This window comes from Tursiops truncatus, chromosome 10 (genome assembly GCF_011762595.2).
Source record: "Tursiops truncatus isolate mTurTru1 chromosome 10, mTurTru1.mat.Y, whole genome shotgun sequence".
NCBI lineage: Eukaryota > Metazoa > Chordata > Mammalia > Artiodactyla > Delphinidae > Tursiops > Tursiops truncatus.
The window spans coordinates 53,966,970-53,987,783 of NC_047043.1; the positions used below are offsets into that span (position 1 = coordinate 53,966,970).

The 20,814-nt window shown below is 41.6% G+C and overlaps 1 protein-coding gene across 3 annotated transcripts in view; it reads left to right on the forward strand.

Annotated features, from left to right (window-relative positions):
- The first annotated feature begins 398 nt into the window (after positions 1 to 398).
- STAC (SH3 and cysteine rich domain) overlaps positions 399 to 20,814 on the forward strand; it is a 101,715-nt gene continuing 81,299 nt past the window's right edge. Inside the window, exon 1 of one of the 3 annotated variants that reach the window (XM_033864547.2) lies at positions 399 to 742. In XM_033864547.2, the coding sequence (XP_033720438.1) occupies positions 632 to 742 (111 nt within the window). In that variant the 5' untranslated portion in view covers positions 399 to 631. The remainder of the gene's footprint in view (positions 743 to 20,814) is intronic. The other 2 variants (XM_033864546.2, XM_004322611.4) reach the window with 2 other exon arrangements.

The following is a 20,814-nucleotide window of genomic DNA, read 5'->3' on the forward strand; positions in this document are numbered from 1 at the left end:
AAAACTGAACCGAGGAAAGAGGAGCGCCCTCAGGCCAGGGAACTCCAGCTCTGCTTCCTCCGTCACTGAACCCTATAAATAACTTGGCTAAGTCACCGGCTCCCTGAGAGTCGATATTTCTCAGGGTACAGGAGGGAGTTACTGCAGGTGGTCTCTCCAGCTGGATCATTCATTCGGGCGTTTGGTCTGAATTTTCCGTCTACTTCCTAAAGCATCTCCCCGACCGTGCTGCGCGCGCCCAGCCTCCCCGGAGGGCCTCCCGAAGGCGCTGCCCACTTCTGCCCCGCTGCTCCCCGCGGGGCCCCGCGCAGCCCCGCCCCGGAGCCACCTCCCGCCCCTCTTCTCCGGGGGGCGGGCCAGCCCGAGCCCAGTCACGACTGTGCGGTCCCCCGCGAGGTGGCCGCGGGCGCAGTGGGGCGGCGCGCTTCCCCCCTGCCCGCGGGGGTGCCGGGGAGGTGGGCAGGGCCGGGGCGGGGGCGAGGCCGAAGGAGGGCGCGTCGGCGCCTCGGCTAGGATGGGAGTCCCTGGCCTCCGGAGCTGAGCAAGCCGGCCCGCGGCGGGGAGGGCGCGCCGCAGGGAGGCTAGCCTCGCTCTTCCTCCGGGAGCCCAACACCTTTCCCGCGCCGCCAAAATGATCCCCCCGAGCGGCGCCCGAGAGGACGGCGTGGACGGGCTGCCCAAGGAGACGACGAACGCCGAACAACCGCCCTCTCCTGCATCCACCGGCAGCCAGGAATCCAAGGTACCGCGCACGCTTGCCCCGAGAGGATACAAACTCACTCTCCTTCTCTCCTCTGTCCACCTTTGTTTCCTCCCTACTGGCGCTGGCGCCAGAGTCTGAGACGCGTCCCCAGTTCCTCTCAAGGACTGTACCTCCCTTGAGACTTGAATGTACGGCAGGACTCTCTGATAGCGATGCTGGACCACATCCCTGGAGACCCAGCTTTCTTGCCCACACAGCCCGGGGGCTTTGCGCAGGGCTTCCACCCTGCGAGCACCCGCGATTCAGTAGACTCCTGGTTCATATAGCTTTCTTGGGTGGTGGTGGCGGGGTTGTTCTGTGCTTTGAACCTGCATGTACCCAAAGTGCGTGCAAGTATTAGGTGGCTTCTGAAGGCTGAGGGACAAACAGCCGAGGGATACTCCTCCAGAAAAGCTGGGGCACTTGCGGACCAGCAGAGGTTTGCCTGTATCCCAAAGGTCTGAGACCCTTTGCTTAACAGGGCTCATCACTAACCTCAGATACAGTTCATTTCAGAAAAACTAGGGAAATGACGCGTTCTCGGGAAAGTTGATGTTCCTCTTGTGGAAGTTAATCCTCGGACTTACACTTGCTTTCATGAGAGTTACACTGACATACACAAAACTAACCCCGCAGCACTTCTGTCGCTGGTACACTTCCTCTGAAACTCTCGTGGGTGCCAAGGCACATGTTTGGAAATCTTGGAAGAGGATAAAGTAAAATGCGGCTGCTAGCTGTGCGATGCCAAATGGCATCTCAGCCGGGAGTGAAAACCATAAGATGGAGTTTGTAGTTATATGGATTTTTTAAGGGCAGGACTCCTGGCTCTTTATCCAGATCTCCTTTGTGTTCCCTGGATGTCTTTGGAATGTGGGGCAGTTCCTGTGTAGGAATGAAGGAAAGGAGGATGCCAGTCTGGAGGGCAGGTCAGATGGGGCAAAGAAGAGTCCCATCCTTATCTCCCTTCACACACATCCCTGGAAGCCATTGACAAATCAGCAGGATCAAAAGCACAGCTAAGGGGCTCTCAGTTTAAGTGATGCTGCCCACTGTGTGTACCCCAGCCTTCAAAAGTTAGCCATCAGAGATGCTAATCCAAGACAAAGAGCTTTGCATTATCTTTATTTTATTTTTTGGATAAATATCTGACCTGAAATATGTGTTAACTTTTCTAAAACACAGTTGGAAATGGGGGCAAAACCCCACCTTCCAGAATCATTGTGAGGCATAGTAAGTACAGTGTAAGGACTGTACATCCCAGTACAGTGTAAGGACTCGATCCATGTTTACCCTTTTCCTTCCTGAGATAAGGAGATGGGATCCATCTCACCATAGATGATTCACTCCAAATCCATCTCACAACCCCTACGCATGGACCGTTACCCCTCCGACCGGAAGTTTCTGGCTCTCTCATCATTGTCCATCATTGACCTTCATTCACCTAAGTAATATGGGGTAGTGGCCACTTCAAAGGTGATCTAGAATACTGTAAATGAATGCAGCTAAACTCAAGAGAGAAACTAGTATTCAACTTTTTGAATTGGGCCTGTTGCTCTGCAGTATGTACGTTCTGGAAAGCGCTTAGGATTTGCTTATACAGAAGCACAGTTCAAACACACTGTATGGGCTTGCTATTTATAGATATCCTAATGTAAATTCTTTGGCAAAGCAAAACCTACGTATGTAATACCCGTCATTATCCACCAACTTATCTGGTTTATGGTTTTGGATCTGCACACGTCAGTTTTTCTCAAAGTGTATTTGTACATTCCTAAATTTGCTGTCATGGCTTAGGTGTTCTTAATCAGTGGAGATGGACTGTGGGGGGCCCGTGAACCCCAAGAAATTGAATGCAAAATGTTGTGCCTGAAGGTGAAATTTGAGGGGGGGCATAGTGTTTTTGATACTCTCCAAGGGGCCCATGCTTCTAAAAAGGCTAAACTGCTGATGTGGAGGGGTTATGGTAAGGGAACATTAGGATGGCATGAAACAGGGGTAGTAGAGGCAGGCTCTATTTATTCTGCACCAGCAGTGCCACATTTTAAAGCTTATTGACGTTAAGAAGGATTCTCCACCTTGAGGATGAGCGTCTGGTAGGAGAATGTGGACATGTAGTCATCCCATCTTACTCTCCTCTGAAGTGGTTTGTTTGTCAAAATACCGTGTGGGACAGCATGGTTCAGCCCCTCTGGACAGTAAACTTTCTCAAGAAAGACTTTTAAAATTAGTTTTTTCTTTTATTTTATTAAAGCCTAGTTGACTTACAGTACTGTATTTGTTTCAGGTGTACAACGTAGTGATTCAATGTCTTTATAGATTAGTCATCACGCAAAGTTATTATAATATTATTAACTACATTCCCTGTGCTGTACATTGCATCCCTGTGACTTACTTATTTTATAGCTAGTAGTTTGTACCTCTTAATCCCCTTCACCTCATTCACTCATTCCCCCCACCTCCCTCCGCTCTGGCAATCACTAGTTTATTCTCTGTATCTGTGAGTCTGTTTCTGTTTGGTTATATATGTTGATTTGTTTTGATTGTTAGGTTTCACTACACATTTTTAAAATAACTTTTTTCTCTCATGATAAGAGTAACAAATACTCTGTGGAAATTTGAAAAGTCCTGAAAAAAAGTTTTAAAAATTCCCCACTGGTCCAGTCCAGAGACACCTACTGATATCTTGATTGTATATTTGCCTCTTTTCATTGATTTTTTTTTTTTTTCCCGGTACGCGGGCCTCTCACCGTTGTGGCCTCTCCCGTTGCGGAGCACAGGCTCCGGACGTGCAGGCTCAGCGGCCATGGCTCACGGGCCCAGCCGCTCCGCGGCATGTGGGATCTTCCCGGACCGGGGCACGAATCTGTGTCCCCTGCATCGGCAGGCGGACCCTCAACCACTGCGCCACCAGGGAAGCCGTTCATTAATTTTTATATTTACACAGTTGAGAGAAAAATGGTGAGCATCTACTGAGTGTTTGGTCTGTCAGGCACAACTTGACCCTTCATAATAACCCTGTGAGGGAGATTCTGCTATTATTTCTGTTTTATGGATAGGGAAGCGGAAACTCAGAAAGGTTAGGTGACTCCTCCACAATTGTATAGTTAGTTGAGTGACACAGCATGGACAGGGACCCAGGCAGCATGGCTCTGGAGGACAAGTTGTCAACCACCTGCAGCCGTCTCTCATGCCTGTGTACTGTTTTACATCCTGTACTGTTTCACCTAACATCCTAACATCCTAACCAATTTTATATGCTACTAAAAGCCATTTGCAACCATATTTTGGTCTTCTCATCTTAAGAAATCTTTGAAAATAAATTGAGCTACATTATCATGTGAAACGATTAAAGCCCAGTTCTTATACAGCTTCTTTGCATTTGATTTTACTACTCTTTCCCTAAAAGTATATTTACAGAAGTGATTAAATGGAATATCACAGAACCATCTGGAAAACCGGGCCACAGCAAACCCTTTGGTCTAGAGGGTCCATTAGAGAAGAATGATAATGATTCAATGCCCTGAGCACGTAAAATGTTTCCGGAAGTCCATTTCTGCAGATTCTTTGGAATGCTAAATCATAGAATATTAGAATTGGAAACACTGGAGATGATCTGTTCTGGGTATTTGTAAAATTATGGTTAATTTTTATTGTGTAAATTTATTTTATTATGGAAAATTTCAACACAGAGAAAATACTATAAAGAACCATCATGTACCTAATCACCTGGCTTCACCAATTATCAGTTCATGGACAATCTTGCTTCATCTGTTACCCCCAGCACTACCCCCACCCCTCCCCATGCACACTGGATCATTTTAAAGCAAGTTCCAGGCATCAAAGCATTTCATTCGTAAATATTTCCAGATGCATCTCTAAAGAATAAGGGCTCTTTTTGTAAACATGACTACAATCCCATTATCACATACTCCAGGTGTTTTAAATCAAGCGTCAGTATATTCTTTGGAGGTCCACAAGTTGTCTTTGGAATATCTGTGAACAACCAGAACTTTCAAAATTGCTTGTGTACATGTATATGTGCATTGTCTGGGGAAAGGATCCATAGTTTATACCAGCTCAATAAAGTGTTTGTAGCCTTCAAAGTTTATTTAAATGTCCCCTCCCTTTTTTTTTCCTCTGTTGAGTAAATCGAGGCCCAGAGAGAGGTAGTGACTTGCCTAAGATCACACAGGTAGTTACTGCCAATAGTCTAAGGAAGGTCCCCGTCTTGGACCTTGGATACCCCAGCACAATTTCCTCAGAGTAAATTCCAGTAAGCACAAGTCATAATCTAGTTTATGTGGTTTTGTTTTTCATAAAATTAGTCTAGTTGAAAGAGTTTGAAAGCCACTAATGAACCTCACCCCTGTATCTTTCCACTAACTATCCCAGAAAGACCACAATCTAATTTTTTTTCTAAGTGCTTGACAGAGACCATTGAATACTAAGAAAAATTTCATGTTTCAGCAACCCTTATTGCAATGAATGTCTTTTCTCCTACTAACTTATTGACAACATAGAAATCTTACTAAGGTGTCACATGAAGTTTTGTATGGATGCCCTTTGCCATCGCTTATATGACACAAAGTCACATTTTGATGATATGAAGGGATTGTAGGTTTTGAGGTCAAATAAACAAGAGGTCAAATCTCTTCTTATCAGTTGCCATCTTTGTGTCTATGAGCAAGCTGCCTAACCTCCCTGAGCCTCAGCTTCCTAAAATCTAGAATGGGGATGCTAATCCCCAGTTGGTATGGCTTTTTGTAAAGCCTGAGAATAGGTAAAACACCCAATATGTTGAAAGCATTTGTAAGCATAAAGCGTTATTTACTTTCTCTTCCTGCTTCAAATTAGATGATTCTGTCACTGACCAATCACAAATGTCATCATTGGAAGAATTTCAATAATCAAAAATGACGTTCCCGTAGTATAACTGAGTTTTCCTCCCTTTGCACTTTCAGTTATACTGTTGACTGCAGTGAGATTTCGTCTTAGCTATGTTGCATCCCCAAGAAGATTAGCCATAGACTCACCAGCATGTGACTTTGATTTTGAAAGGTTGATATAAGCCACCTAGGGCACCACTGGAGCCATGGACCAAGGTGTCCCCTCATTCGTGGATGCTTCTCTCTGAATCTGGACCACCTTCTAAGCTATCGAGAAGCAATTCCTAACCATGAAGATGTGCCCTGCATCTCCCGGAAAGGTTTCTGTGTCCATCAATCAGCAACTATTTATTGACTGCCTACCTTGTGGCCAGCTCACCCATTACATATATATGAAGCTATTATTGATAAGGAATTTAACTTCTACTCAGGGGAGAAGAAAGAAAATGGAACCTTGGCCTTGCATTCAAATCCCCTGGAGAATCCAGACCATAGGCTAGACCTATTAAATTGAAATCTGTGAGTCAAAGTCCCAGCAATCAGCATTTTTATAAAGCTTCCTTAGTGATTTCATTGTACAGCCAAGTTTGAGAAACACTGGTCTAGACTAAAAGAATTACAGAATGTCAAAGAAAGCAAGATATTTTCCGTTCCAGCCAAGATACTTGGAATCATTTGTATTTACTTTCTCTTCTTCACTTCCCATTTATACTTCAATCCAAAGAAATGGTTCTGGCAAAAGTAACCTGCTGTTTCCTCCACATTGCCAAAGAATCTAAGCGTTGCTCAGATACAGCTGGATTTATAAGGTTGACTATGTCCTTATTAAGTTGTTTTCATGATTATAAAAGTAATAAGCACTAAATGTAGAAAACTGGAAAGCACAGAATATATAAAAATTCATTTATCACACAATGACCTAGACATAAGGATTGTTAGGTTTTTTTGCTGTATTTCAGGTTTCCTTTAACACACACACACACACACACACACACACACACGCTTGAAACAGAATTGAAATAGTGTATACATAAATGCACATTGTGTTTTTTCTTCTACCTAATGTACATAAACAGTTTTCTTGTATTCTTAGATAAGTATTATATAAAGATGGTATATGTCATTGTTGTACCATATCTATTTCGTCAGTCTCTTCTGATGGTACATTTAGATTCTTTCTCAGCTTTCAAGCTTTAAAAAAATATCAATATTTAAACGGGCTTCCTGATACATCAACATTTGAATATTTTTCTGATTCATTTCATGGGAAGCAAAATTGCTAGGTCTGGATATAAACACTTCGAAGGTCTTTTATTCTCACTGACACAGTGCTCTCTAGAAAGATCTATCATAGCTTTTTTTTTAGAATTTTTATTTTTATTATTTATTTTATTTTTATTTATTGGCTGTGTTGGGTCTTCGTTGCTGCACATGGGCTTTCTCTAGTTGCGGCAAGTGGGGGGCTACTCTTCATTGCAGTGCGCGGGCTTCTCATTGTGGTGGCTTCTCTTGTTGCGGAGCATGGGCTCTAGGCACGCGGGCTTCAGTAGTTGTGGCTCACGGTCTCTAGGGCGCAGGCTCAGTGGTTGTGGCGCATGGGCTTAGTTGCTCCACGGCATGTGGGATCTTCCCAGACCAGGGCTCGAACCCATGTCCCCTGCATTGGCAGGCAGATTCTTAATCACTGTGCCACCAGGGAAGCCCTATCATAGGTTTTTTTCTTGTAAACTTTGAAGTATAACATCATACCAAAAAGTGCACACAAGATTACAGATCAATGAATTTTCAAAAAATAAATTATTGATCAGTATGTAACCAAAACAAAAATCAAGAAATAGAATGTTATCAGCACCCCAGAATCTCCCTCATACCCTTTTCTGTCACTGCCTTCCCAAAGATAAATAATATTTTGACTTCTAACAACATAAATTAACCCCCCTTTATATAAATAGAATCATACAGTGTGTACTCTTTTATGCTTGGCTTCTTTCACTTAGCATTATGTTGTGAGATTCATTTATACCATTGCATGTAGCAATAGTTTTCATTTTCATTGCTATATAGAATTCCACTGTGTGAATAGACCACTATTTAACCATTCTATTGATGGTGGACATTTGGATTGTTTCTTGGTTTTGGCTGCTAGAAGTTATACCCCTTTGACCATCCTTATACATATTCCTTGTGGCACCTCTGTTGGGTGTATACCTAGGAGCAACATTGCTGGGCTGTAGGGTATACATAAGTTCAGTGTTAGTAGATATTGTCAACTTTCCAAAGCATCTGTACCAATTCGTAATCCCACCAACAATGTATAAGAGTTCCATCTGATCCTCATCCCACCAACATTTGGTATTGTCTATATTTCTCAGTTCAGCCATTCTCATAGGTGATCAGTGGTATTGTGCCGTGGTTTTAACTTGTATGTCCCCAATGACTAATGAATTAAGCAGTTTTTTTTGTTTTGTTTTGTTTTGTTTTGGCCATGCCTCATGCGGGATCTTAGTTCCCTGACCAGGGATCAAACCCTTCTCCCCTGCATTGGGAGGGCAGAGTCTTAACCACGGGACTGCCAGGAAAGTCCCGAATTAAGCAGTTTTTATGCTTTGGGGCATTTGAATGTCTTCTTGTGAAGTAGTTATTCAAATCTTTTGTCTATTTTCTTATTAGTTTATATGTCATTTTTAAAAATTTATATGAATTCTTTACGTATTCTAGATCCAAGTACTTTTAAAGGTAAATGTGTTGCAGATATCTTCTTCTATCCTGTGGCTTTTCTTTTCTTAACAGAAATTCTTATTGAGTGTAGTCAAATTATTAATTTTCTCACTTATGGTTGTTAGTGCTTTTTGTGTTCTCCTTATGAAATCTTTGCCTACCCCAAAGGCATGAAAGTATTCTCCTAGTATTTCTTAGAAATGTTTTTGCTTAGTCTTTCACACATAAGTCTATAATCCATTTGAAATTGCTGTGGGTGTGAGGTAGGGGTCAAGATTCATTACGGCACTGCACTGCCACCTTTGCCATAAATTGGATGGCTATATTTTTGATTTATGTGGAGGTTGATGCTCTGCCCCATTGGTCTATTTGTCTGTCCTCGTACTAGCACAGCACTGTCTTAAATATAATGGCTTTATTAAAAAGTTCTGATATCTGGCAGAGTAAGACTTCTGGCTTTGCCTTGCTTTTTCAAAACTGCTTTGGTTATTTTGGGCCCTTGACATTTCCATTATGCATTTTAGAATCAGCTAATCAGTTTCCACAGAAACACCTGCTAGGATTTTGACTGGGGTTGCGTTAAATCTACAAATCCATTTGGAGAGAATGGACATCCTCGTACTATTAGTTCTTCCAGTAATAGAGTCCACTGTACAGAGATTGCTTCCACCAAGTGCCCCAAGGCATCGTTACCTGAGAACCTAAATCTTTGTTACTTTTTTTCAGTTTGGGGATTCTCAGACCAAGTTGTGTTGTATAAATTTAAGCCCCAAATCTATGTGAAGGCAGATCTGTGATTATGAATTCCCAAGGAGATATTTGTTTGTTTATTGTCCACCTTATGCCTATACTAAGATTTTCTTTCTCATCAACCTGAATTGGTGAGAAAGTTGTTTCTTGTTCATTCTTTCTTTTCAGATCTCCACTATATGTAGGCAGTAAAATTCAATCTCCCTAGGATTTTTTTTGAGTTAAAATACACATAACATAAAATTTACCTTCTTACTAATTTTTAAATGGTTACATTTTAAGTGTAGTTTTCTCTGGCATTAAATATATGCATATTGTTGTATAACCGTCTGCATGTTTAGAACTTTTTCATCTTCCCAAACTGAAGTTCTGTACCCATTAAAGTTATTCCCCATCTCCTACTTTTTCCAGCTCCTGGCAACCACTACTATTCTACTTTCTGATTCTATGAATTTGACCAACTCTAGGTACCTCATACATGATGAATCATTTAATGTTTGTCCCTTTGTAAGTGGCTTATCTTAACATAACTTAACATAAATCTTCCAGGTCCATCCATGTTGTGGTATAAGTCAGAATTTCCTTCTTTTTTTAAGGCTGAACAATATTCCATTGTATGTATATACCACATTTCTTTATCGATTCATCCATCAGTGGACTATTGTGAATAATGCTGCTATGAACTCGGGTGTACAAGTATCTGTTCAAGTCCCTGCTTTCATTTCCTTTAGGTATATAGCCAAAAGTGAGGTTGCTGGATTATATGGTAATTCTATCTTTAATCTTTTGAGGATTCACCATACTGTTTTTCACAATGGCTGTACCATTTTAGATTCCCACCAGGAATGAACAGGATTCCAATTTCTCTACATCCTCACCAACACTAGTTATTTTCTGGGGTTTTTTTTATCCTAATGGGAGTGAGATACTATCTCATTGTGGCTTTTGCTTGCATTTCTCTACTGATTAGTGTTGTTGAGCATCATTTCATGTGCTTATTGGTCATTTGTATATCTTCTTTGGAGAAATGTCCATTCAAGGCCTTTGCCTGGTTTTTGAGTTGTTTTCTTTCTTGTTAGTTATTTTTGTTATTTTTAGATGTATAGCCTTTTATCAGCAAATTTGAAGGGCAAAGATATATTGAAATTTTTTATTGTTTTATTACATTTATTCACAAGAAAGTATTATTTTTATATTAAAATATTTTTTCTTTTGTGAATTATACATTCATCTATTTTAATAGAGCATTTATTTCCTATTGATTTTTTAAAAATTCTTTATAAATATTAAAACCACAATCTTTCATATATGTTGCTAACGTTTTCCCAGATTCAAATTTGTTTTTCAATTTTATTACATTTTCAACATGGAAGATTATTTTTTTATGTTGTTAAATGTCTCAAATTTATTTAGCTATGGCTTCTTTTTCCCATTTATATTTAGAAAGGTCTTCCCCACCCTGGGAGCAAATAAATATTAATCTGTGTGTTTCTCTAGCTCCTTATTATATACTTTTTACTTTTATCACTTTAATCCATCCGGAATTTATGTTGTTATGTGGTAAGGAAGAACTTTAATTTTTTCGGAATGAAAAAAACCACTTGTTGAACAATTCATTTTTACTCTGATTTGAAATGTTGGATCTATTATGTAATAAATGGTAATATGTACTAGGTTGTCTTTTACAGTCATCTGTTATATTCTAATGATTTTGCATTTATTACTACACACTACTTTGACATTACAATTATAATGTTTTAATTACTGTAGCTTTATAATAGACTGATAACTGATAATACAGGTACCTTCCTGGGAATTTATTTATTTAACTGCACTCACTGTTTTGATTTTCCATCAAGTTATAAATATAGTATTTTGAGAAGAATTGCATGAAACTTTTAAGATTATTTCAGCAAAATCTTTACATATAGTGGGATTTCTCATCCAGGAACATAGTATATATCTTTAGTTATTGAAACGTCTTTTATGCCACTCATAAATGCTTAGTAATTTTCTTCAAATACTTTTTGCCCAATCCTCTGTTAGCTATTTCCTGGATATTTTATACTAGTTTTATATTAATTTTGTAATCTAAGGTCTTTTAGATTCCATTTCTTATTCATTAATAAAGAAGTACAGTGTTGCTTACTGATTCATTGTGGGCTCTGGAGTCAGAAGCAGCTGTGTTCAAATCCCAATGTATGGCTTTGGGATGCCACTTAATGAGCTTCCCTGTCCTTCACTTTCCTGAGCCTTACTGTTCTTTCTGTAAAATGAGCATACTAATGGTCTTTTGCAGCACTGTCATTAGGGTTAGGTTAATGAGTGTATCCTAAGTGCCTAACACAGTGCATGGCACATAGTGAGTCAATGTTAGCTATTATTATTAGATTATCATAGTATCTACAAAAATAATTTTGCCTCTCTAACTATAATTATCTCTTTTGGGGGTTAGAGGAGTGGGGTAGGTAGGGACAGAATATTATTGCAGTAGATATCCCAAAATACAATAAGTATCAGTGGAGGTATTGGGCTAGTACCTAACTTTAAGTGCTACCTAAGTTTTGCTGTAAGTGTACATTGAGTATAGGTGTATATTGTACAGTGTCGGTACTAAGGGGTACTCTTAGATCTCTTGTATCTCAAGTTACTCTGCAAGCCACTTAAAATTTACACATTCAGCCTGAGAAACATCAGGTGGTATTTTGCAAATTTAACTTTAAGACAAATCCATTTCCAACTAAATCATTTCTTAAGTCCTCCTTCTACACAAATTCCAGACTTCCCACTCTGTTTGCAATTAAACTGAGACAGTGTTTCTTATGTAAATTTGGGTAGTGTTCTTAGCTTACTAAGAATTTCCACCAGGAATGGATGTGGAATTGTTTCAAATGACTTTTTGGCAAGTATCAAAGTAATCATGTGATTTTTTTTTTGTCCTTTGGCCTCTTTATATGATGGATTATATTAATAGATAGCCTAAATTAAACTCTTCTTACATTCCTGGAAAAGGTCCCACTTGACCATGGGGATTTTCTTTTAATAAACTACTAGGTTTTCATTGCCAGTACTTTATTATTTTTACATCTATATACATAAGAAAGATTGTTCTCTGTCATTTTGTGTCCTTGGTCAGATATTATTTTTAAGGATATGCCAAGTTTAAAGAAATTATTTGGGAAGATATACATGGATGTTTTTGTTTGTTTCTTTTTGGTTTTTTTCTGTGAATAGTTTGTAGAACCCAGATCTCCACTTTGAATGTTTGAAAAAAATGGGACAATATCTAAAACTGGCACCTATTTTAAAATAAAATTTGAAAACATTTTTGTATTTTTTATTCTATTCTCTTTTCCTAAACTGACATGAATCAGGTTTGTTAACTTGTATTTTGCCTGAAAATTATTCCTTTCCTTTAAATCTTCATAATATCTCTGATGAGTTATTATAGGACAGCCCTGGGACCTTCCTTCAATCTTATCTCATCCTCACTCTTTCTAGCAGGTTTCCTATGTGTTCTTATCTTATGAAATCCCTTTTTTTTGTAGTTCTCTGTGTTTATATACCAGTGGTCCCTTAGATCTAGATTTGGAATCAGGAAAGTTAAATACCAGTGCTCACGTTTCCACCTTTATCTAGAGAGGTGCTCCCTCTTTGCTCCCTCCTTAAATCTCATTTTTTCCTTTGATTCCCTTTCTACTGCTGTAACAGTTCCTCACTAGTCCTGTTGGCCATCACATTCTCCTCCAACCATCATTCAAGTGTTCGTCTTCCCCAGCATTCTATTCTCAGCCCTCAGCCCTTCTCACTCTTCATAATCTCTCTGGGTCTTTCTGGGACATCTTACCTATTCTTTTTATTTCATCCACCAGCTGATAGCACCCAAATCTGAAGCCAACACAGATATCGCTCTTCTGAGCTCCAGACCAATATATCCCACTGCCTTTTGGGCAACCTGTCTTGATGCCCTCCATATATTTTAAATTCAACCTACCCTCAACTAAACTCATCGTTCTCAACTCAGATGCCAGCTCAGTTCTTGTGTGTTCTTCTTCTTGTGTTCTCATCCAGAGATGAGCATCATGCATGGAGTAAGCCAAGCCAGAAAACCAGAACTCATCCTCAGTGACCCCCAGGGGGCCTGAATAGAGAGGTTTTTGGAAGCAGGTGGACAGGAGACAAGATGTCTGTCAGCCCTCAGAGGGTGCTTCATTTATCTGAAAATGAAACTTGGACCTGTTGTCTGTTCCTAATGGCCCCCGTAGCTGAAGTGTCGGTCAGCATGTTTTCCTCAGGTCTGGGAGCAGGTGTGACCACAGCATGAAGGACTGAGGTCAGCCACAAGAGAAAGAATAAAGAGGAGGGATCCAGAGCTCCCAGGAATGCCACTGCTACCTTGCCCTCCAAACTGACATGAGAGAGAGAGCAGTGAAAAGAGGTCCTAGAGTGCTCTGTGCCCCGGTAAGACCCCCACATTTCCTCTCTTCATCTCCAGCACTCTCAGTTTTATCAGAACAAGGTAACTTGGAAACCTTGGAAAAGATTCCCATGATACCCCTTTCCCTGGCATGTCAATCACCAGAAGAGCACAAGGCTGCAGAGCTCCCTTCCTTTCTCACAGTTTAATCTCCATACAGGTCTGCATATCTATCGTCAGCTCTGTCTGCCACCCTCCCCAGCGGTCGGTACTCTCTACTCTACCCTCTGGAATTTACTCTTCAGTAAGTCCTCTCTCTCCTCAACGTCTCTGATGTGTCCTTCGCTTCTGACTCTGATGCCCAGCCATTCCCCTGCAGCCTCTCAAATGGTGGCTCTTTTCTCCCTCATCAGGCTTGGTAGTTGAGGAGGCTGCCTCACTACTGCTTCCAGACTTTGATCTCTCCTCCTCTAAAATGTATAGCTTTAAAATCCACACACTCAGTCTCTTCTACCCACTGCTAAAATCAGCAGTCATCTACCAACCCGAGTAGGTCTCTCCATTCTCCAGGCTCACTCTCACTCATTCCAACCCTACCCCTGTCATAAACATCGGTGATTTTCATATACTGCAGATGACTCTTCCAAATATCCTGACTTCATAAGTCCTTAAACTTTTCTCCTCCTAAGTTCTTGTCTCCACTCTCTCCCACATTGCCACCCACTTCTGTGACCATTCCCAAGACTTTGCACAGTGATTGCACCATCTTTCCAAGTGTAAAAAAGTACAGAGAAAACTTTTCAGGCAAGGATGCTCAGGAAAGGAGTCATTCTGGAGGGTCAACCCTTCCAGATAAAAGAGAACATGTCCTTTTATGTTCCAGGCATTTCCCTATTGAGAATTTTGCTTGCAAGGTTCACATCTCCATACTTTCAAAAGCAGAATATGCCACATGAAATTTCATTCACGTATAATAGAGCTGCAAATGCTTTGTAAATTTCAAAGCAATTATATTGCTTTTGTAATTTCCTTTTCCTAATTATTCAGGATCACCATTTTAAACACTAGTTAGTGAACTTTTCGCGTGCAGGAGAGTTTTCCTCTTGCGCTAATGACTCCATACTGCTGTGCCGTCCTGCTTCTTGTGTCTGACTCTAACATTTTTCATACTCTTCCTACACAAAGACCATCCTCTCTCTGCAGGCTACTTTGAGTCTTCTAGCATGCTTCTTTTTGTTTGCTTTTGTATTGGAAAATAAATCATCACACTAGTTGGAATTTCATGTTCCTTAAGAGGAAACAGAAACTGAACTCAATGGACTATCAGGGAAGTAAATAGAGGATTTTGGGGTTTCAGTGGTTTGATTTTACTTAGTGACTTTACCTAGTGATTGGTTCATCAGAACTTTTTGCTTACATTTTCTGATTCTTAGCTGCATTTTCCATAATCAGTTGCTGAGTTCCTGATAGGTTTGATAGTTCTTAATTCTTGTTTAAAGGACAAATTGATTAAGCTCAAGTTTCTGGTATCCATTTTTTTCATTAATCCATTTGTACTGGATCCTTCGTGTGTTGATCAGCTTGCTGGTGTTCATCCCCAATGGATCTGACCTTCCAGTTAACATTTGAAAAGATAAATTCCAAAATAGGTTTCATTATTGTCAATTTCTATGGAGTGATTTTTTTCTAATTGCTATACCGGACTCTATCTGTTCTCCTCAGGTATATAGCCTGGAAGTACAGTAACATTATCAAAATAAATGTTCCATGAATATGTGTGTGAGAGAAAAAAAAGAGCAAAAGGAAAAAAATACAACTTACAAAATTAAAGCATGTGGTTTACGGTTCTTCAGATGAATGAAAGAGAGAACATGATGTACAATCAGGAGGCTTCATGTCAGACCACAACTTAGCCCACTGAAGCGCCTCAAATGTGCAGATTCTTAATCACTGAATGGTCTCTTTTCCAGAAGGAGTAACTTCAATCTGGTTCTGATAACCCAAGGGCTCTAGAATTTCATGAATTTTATGAACTTATCTGAGAAAGCAGTGGTTTTATAGGTGATTTGTTTATTAGTCCTTGTGGTTAGAATTATTTTGGCAAAGTTCCATTTATAGACTGCCTATAGGGTGACTTTGGCAGACAACAGGAAGTAAAAAACCTGATACTCTAATTTGTAATAAATCATGGGGTTGAAGATGGGAGATATTTTAAGCTTGTATATCAGGAGCCAAGAGCAATATGCCAGGCCATCTAGCTTCATGGCAGGACACTTTCTGGTTCTTAATTAGACTTTCCCTTGTAAGTTTGTCCACAACCTGGTTGGACAGCTGCACAGAGAGCCTGAATCTCATTCTTAGAGCCCATGCCCTTGGTTCCCAGGCTCTGGACAGCAGCTGTGGGGTAGACAGAGGCCCATGGGGAGAGCAACAGCTTTGACCTCATCCTCAGTGGTCAGAATCATCAAATCATATAGGTCCAACTTTGAGGAAGCCTATTTCCAGCATGTAAAGTTGCTGTAGCTGCAGAAGGTACTGAGGGTTTTTTTCCCCCCTTCTCCTTCACCTTAAGTTGATATCTCTAAAAGAAAAGCATGAGGTTTCAGAAGCATGTAATTTGTGGAGCGTGTACTCTCAGGAGAAACCTACAAGGAGGAAGGAAAGCAGGAGAGGACAGGAGATGGGGCTGATCAAGAATGTAGTCTCAGGTGGTCTTGGCCCGATCCACAGCGGGGCTCTGGGGCACAGACAGCCCCACAGGGTTGTTTCGGCCTTAAAGCAATAGGGCAGGACTGCTTTACTCTGTATCAATCAGTCTTTGACCCCAGGGGTCGGCGGAGGGGAAGGGAGACATTGCACAGTCTCCCAGGGGAGACAGTTTCCATTAGCTGAGGGCAATTCTGGGAACAAAGAATGATCTGCAAACCTAGGCATCTGGGAGGTGGGTGCAAGGGCCCCAGTAGAGAGGATCTGGGCAGGACACCAACAACACCCACTACCTCGGGGTTCTACCTGCGCTGCTTCAGCTAGAGCAGTCATTCCCCTTTTCCATGCTTTACAGCTAGGAATTTTGCTAATTTTTTAGTCAGAAAAAGAGCGCTACATTTGAAAAAAGTTTGATAGGCAGCCACCGTATGAAAGCATGTTAAGAGCTGTAGGCCATGGGAACTGGCTGCTTACCCCCTAATGCACCACGGCACCATACGGCAGAAGGAGGGTGAACGGGGGGTCTGGGGGGAGAGGTGGTGGCCACGGCTGTTACCCAGTCTAAGCTTCTACTGCTTACCCCACGACGGGCCAGTAAATCGAGAGACAAGGCGTGTGTGCTTGGTCGTTGCAGACTTTTGGTGCTGGAAGATTCAGGTAATGTTGACGCTTGGTACAGAGACCACACTTTGAGTACTGCCACTGAGGTACCTTCATCCTTGTGGAACCCATCCTCTTAATTTACTGCTGTGGCTGTAATTACATACAGATGTTCTCTTGACTCAAGACGGTCTGCGTGCATGTAAGGGCTCAGGCCATAGCCTCTGTCACCCCACAAATGGCCAGAGTGAACTCAGCTGGCGAGGAGGGAAGCACCAGGACCACACTGGGTTGGCCCAGCCTCTCTCCCCCTCCCATAGCCCCTGCCTCCTTCCCCAGCTGTGGACTTGGATAAAGAAGGCAAAGGAGGTCTTCATATGGTTGAGACTAACTTTGCTCAAACAAACAACTTTTGGGGTTCATTTTGAAACAACTGGGAAATCAGACCTCTAAAAAGGTTGCTGTCCCTCCATTTGGAAGTCATATTGGCTTGTGAAAAGCAGTCTCTATCCCCTCTGGAAATAAAGGAACAGATGGCCAACCGAAGGTTCAGGAAGGAGGCAGGGACACCTCCCAGCTGTACATCTCCTTGGCAGGGGTTTCACGTTCGAGGACATACTCTAGTACATGCACAGCATGAGCCTGCCTTTTCCGGCCTATTCCTAGAAGTTTTGTTATCCTCCAAACATGCTCATTCCTTTAAAAGTCATTAACAGAAAGGCAGGAAGTTGCTTCACTTCCAGAACCTTGCAGAGAACTACCTTAAAGACCTGGATAGAAAATAGTAAGTGTGTCAAATCAGAGCTATAGTTACAAGTGCTGCAGGAAACCCAAGGAGCCCTGTGCCAGCTGCTTTGGGAACTTGCATAGAAATGGCACTGGGAGAGCTGAAGCCACAGACAGCCGGCCGTAAGATTCCGTAGCTGCTGCCTTCACGCATCTGGGAATCTGCTTCGTCCCTGTCTACTGGGAAGACAAGTACAGATTCTTTCATGTATTGTGTCAGCAAGCAAAGCCAGCTGCATAATTTACAGATCTAGTGCAAAATGACAGTAAGAGCTCCTTGTTCAAACATATTAAGAATTTCGACAGCAACAGCAGAGGATTAAACCAAACCCAGAGCTCTTCTCAGTGCAGGGCTTTGAGTGACCACACACAGGTGGTGACCCCATGAAGCTGGCCCTGCAGTGCAATCCCCACTACAGGGTTTGGCAGAACCAGGGAAGGGGAAGGGAGAGGGGATGGACATTTCCCTAGGCCTTGCTGTGCAAGGTGATCCGTGTACATCATTCCATTTCTTCCTCATTTTACTGATGAGGAAACCACAAAGGTCAAGGCTAAGGAAAGCAAAGTGACTTCCCCTGGGGCATGTGACTGATACGAGTCTACACTGAAATTTGTACCCAGTTCTGGCTCTAAGTTCCCGTTGGTTGTTTGCTGGTTGGTTTGCTGCTTCTTTGATTTACCTTTTCCACATCTACATTCCAAAAGCAGTAACGGCTTGTAGGGAAAGCACTATATCTGTTTTCAAATTTTATTCCCTTATGAGCCTAAAGAAAGGGTAAATATTCAAAAACTATTTTTAGTGAATAAAAGGATTAATACATTCTCCGGGTCCTGGTTCAGTAGCAACAACAACAACAATAATAGGGGAAACACAGGAAGAGAGGATGAAGGAAAGGAGGAGGAGGGAGGGAGGGGAAGAATGAGTACGAAAAGAGGAGAAAGAGGACAGAGGAAGGACTGGTCACTACATACCACTCTCCAGGCCTTATTTTATTTAACCTGCACAGAGCCTTCCCAAACAGCTCTTGTTTTTGTGCCCACCTTAGAGATGAGAAGCCAGAAGCTTACAGCCATTGGTTAACTCTCCTGAGCCTCCCCACTCTGTGCGTAGCTGAGGCTGGGTGCTGAAGGCTGCTCGCTCTCGCTCTTCTGTAAGGAAAGCCATGCAGGTTGTGTCCCGTGTCGGGCTGAGTCGCACCGCCCGTCCAGTGGTAGGTATAGTGTTCCCCTCCAGTGAGGCACAGCGAAATCACTGTAGTGCAGATAGTAAGAGCAGGTGCCATGTACTGAGTCCCTGTCACCCAGGTACTTTGAATCCAGTTTCTGATCCTTACAACAGTCCCTCTTGTGGTAGGTTAATATTTGTTCCAAACAACAGGTGAGCAAACTGAGGCTGAGGCGGTGGTAACTCGTCCAGGTGAATGGTCAGCCTTATTTTAAAGATCGTTGAAGACTCGTCATTCAAATCTAGAGCAGGGGTAGGTATTTAATTGCCTTTCCTCGCAAAATCCCATTGATATAACAGATAACATAGGTTAAAAGCTTATGTCAATGACGGTAGTAAAACAAGAAATGATACCATCAGCAGGCCAGAATTTGTGAGGAAATTGTGGAAGATATGAAGCAGAGAGCATTGAAGTAATGGAGAAAGCAGATGAGAGAAAACTTGTCCAAAGCAGATTCTGGAGTTAATAGTTACAGCCATGAGAGCAGATGTTCCCAGCAGAGCTCAGGAGATCCCCCCACCAAGCTGAGACTTAGCAGATGCAAAGAGCAAGGGTGGTCTTGGCAGTTACCCACCCAGAGGCTCTGTCATTCTTCCTCATTCCCCAAGGATGCCAAGAGCTAGAAGTATACGCTCCTGCTGGAGGCTAACACCTCTGGACTTATGTCTAAACAACCTAAAGCATTAGCCTAGGAAGTCACCCAGAATGGATTCAGGGGCCAGACAGAGGAGAAGAGCCCAAGATAACTCCTGACTTCAAAAACTGTAACTCCAAGAAAATAATAGACAGAAGGCAGCTCTACCCAGGAATAAAATATATGAAAGCATTCAACTCTCAAAGTAAAACCCTCCATATGTTGGGATTTGTGGGAGCCTCCATCCTGCCTTTTCGATCCCCACCCAGATATCCTAAAGCAGAGGCTGCCTGTCAGCCTTCCCAACTCAGATGGATCCAGGGAGTGATGTCCTCAGAGCCTTACCTGCAGAGGAAGCTCATCCCAGCTACCTGTGTGATCAAGTTAATTTTTCACCCATAAATAAGGACAGACAACAAAAGCATAGGTAAGAAGGACAAGTAAGCACAACTAAATAAACTAACCGAGGGAAATGAGAGAGAACACAAGGACTATGACTAAAATAACTTTTTTTATTGAAGTATAGTTGATTTATAATGTTTTAATTTCTTCTGCATAGCAAGGTGATTCAGTTATACATATATATACATTCTTTTTTTATATATTCTTTTCCATTATGATTTGTCACAGGATATTGAATATAGTTCCCTGTGCTATACAATGGGACCTTGTTGTTTATCCACTCTCTATATAATAGTTTGCATCTGCTAACCCCAAACTCCCAACCCATCCCTCCCCCACCCCTCCTCCCCCTTGGCAACCACAAGTCTGTTCTCTATGTCTGTGAGTCTGTTTCTGTTTTGTAAATAGGTTTGTGTCGTATTTTAGATGCCACATATAAGTGATATCATATGGTATTTATCTTTCTCTTTCTGACTTACTTCACTTAGTACGATCATCTCTAGGTCCATCCATGTTGCTGCAAATGGCATTATTACAGCTGAGCAATATTCCATTGTATATCTGTACTGTATCTTCTTTATCCATTCATCTGTCGATGGACATTTAGGTTGTTTCCATGTCTTGGCTCTTGTGAATAGTGCTGCTATGACCATAGGGGTGCATGTATCTTTTGGAATTAGAATTTTGTCCGGATATATGCCCAGGAATGGGATTGCTGGATCATACGGCAACTCTATAAAATTACTTTCTAATTGGTATCTTCAGAGAGATTCAAGAAGTATTGTGACAGTATCAAAAGAATTCGTTTCTATTTTTTTAAAAAAAGGGACAACCAATGCTAGGAATGAATTTTTGGAAAAAATAAGATTTCCAAAATCTAAAAAAAATTAATGCAAGGCCTGAAAAATACAACGAACAAATATGAAGACTGCATCAGTAAAATGGAA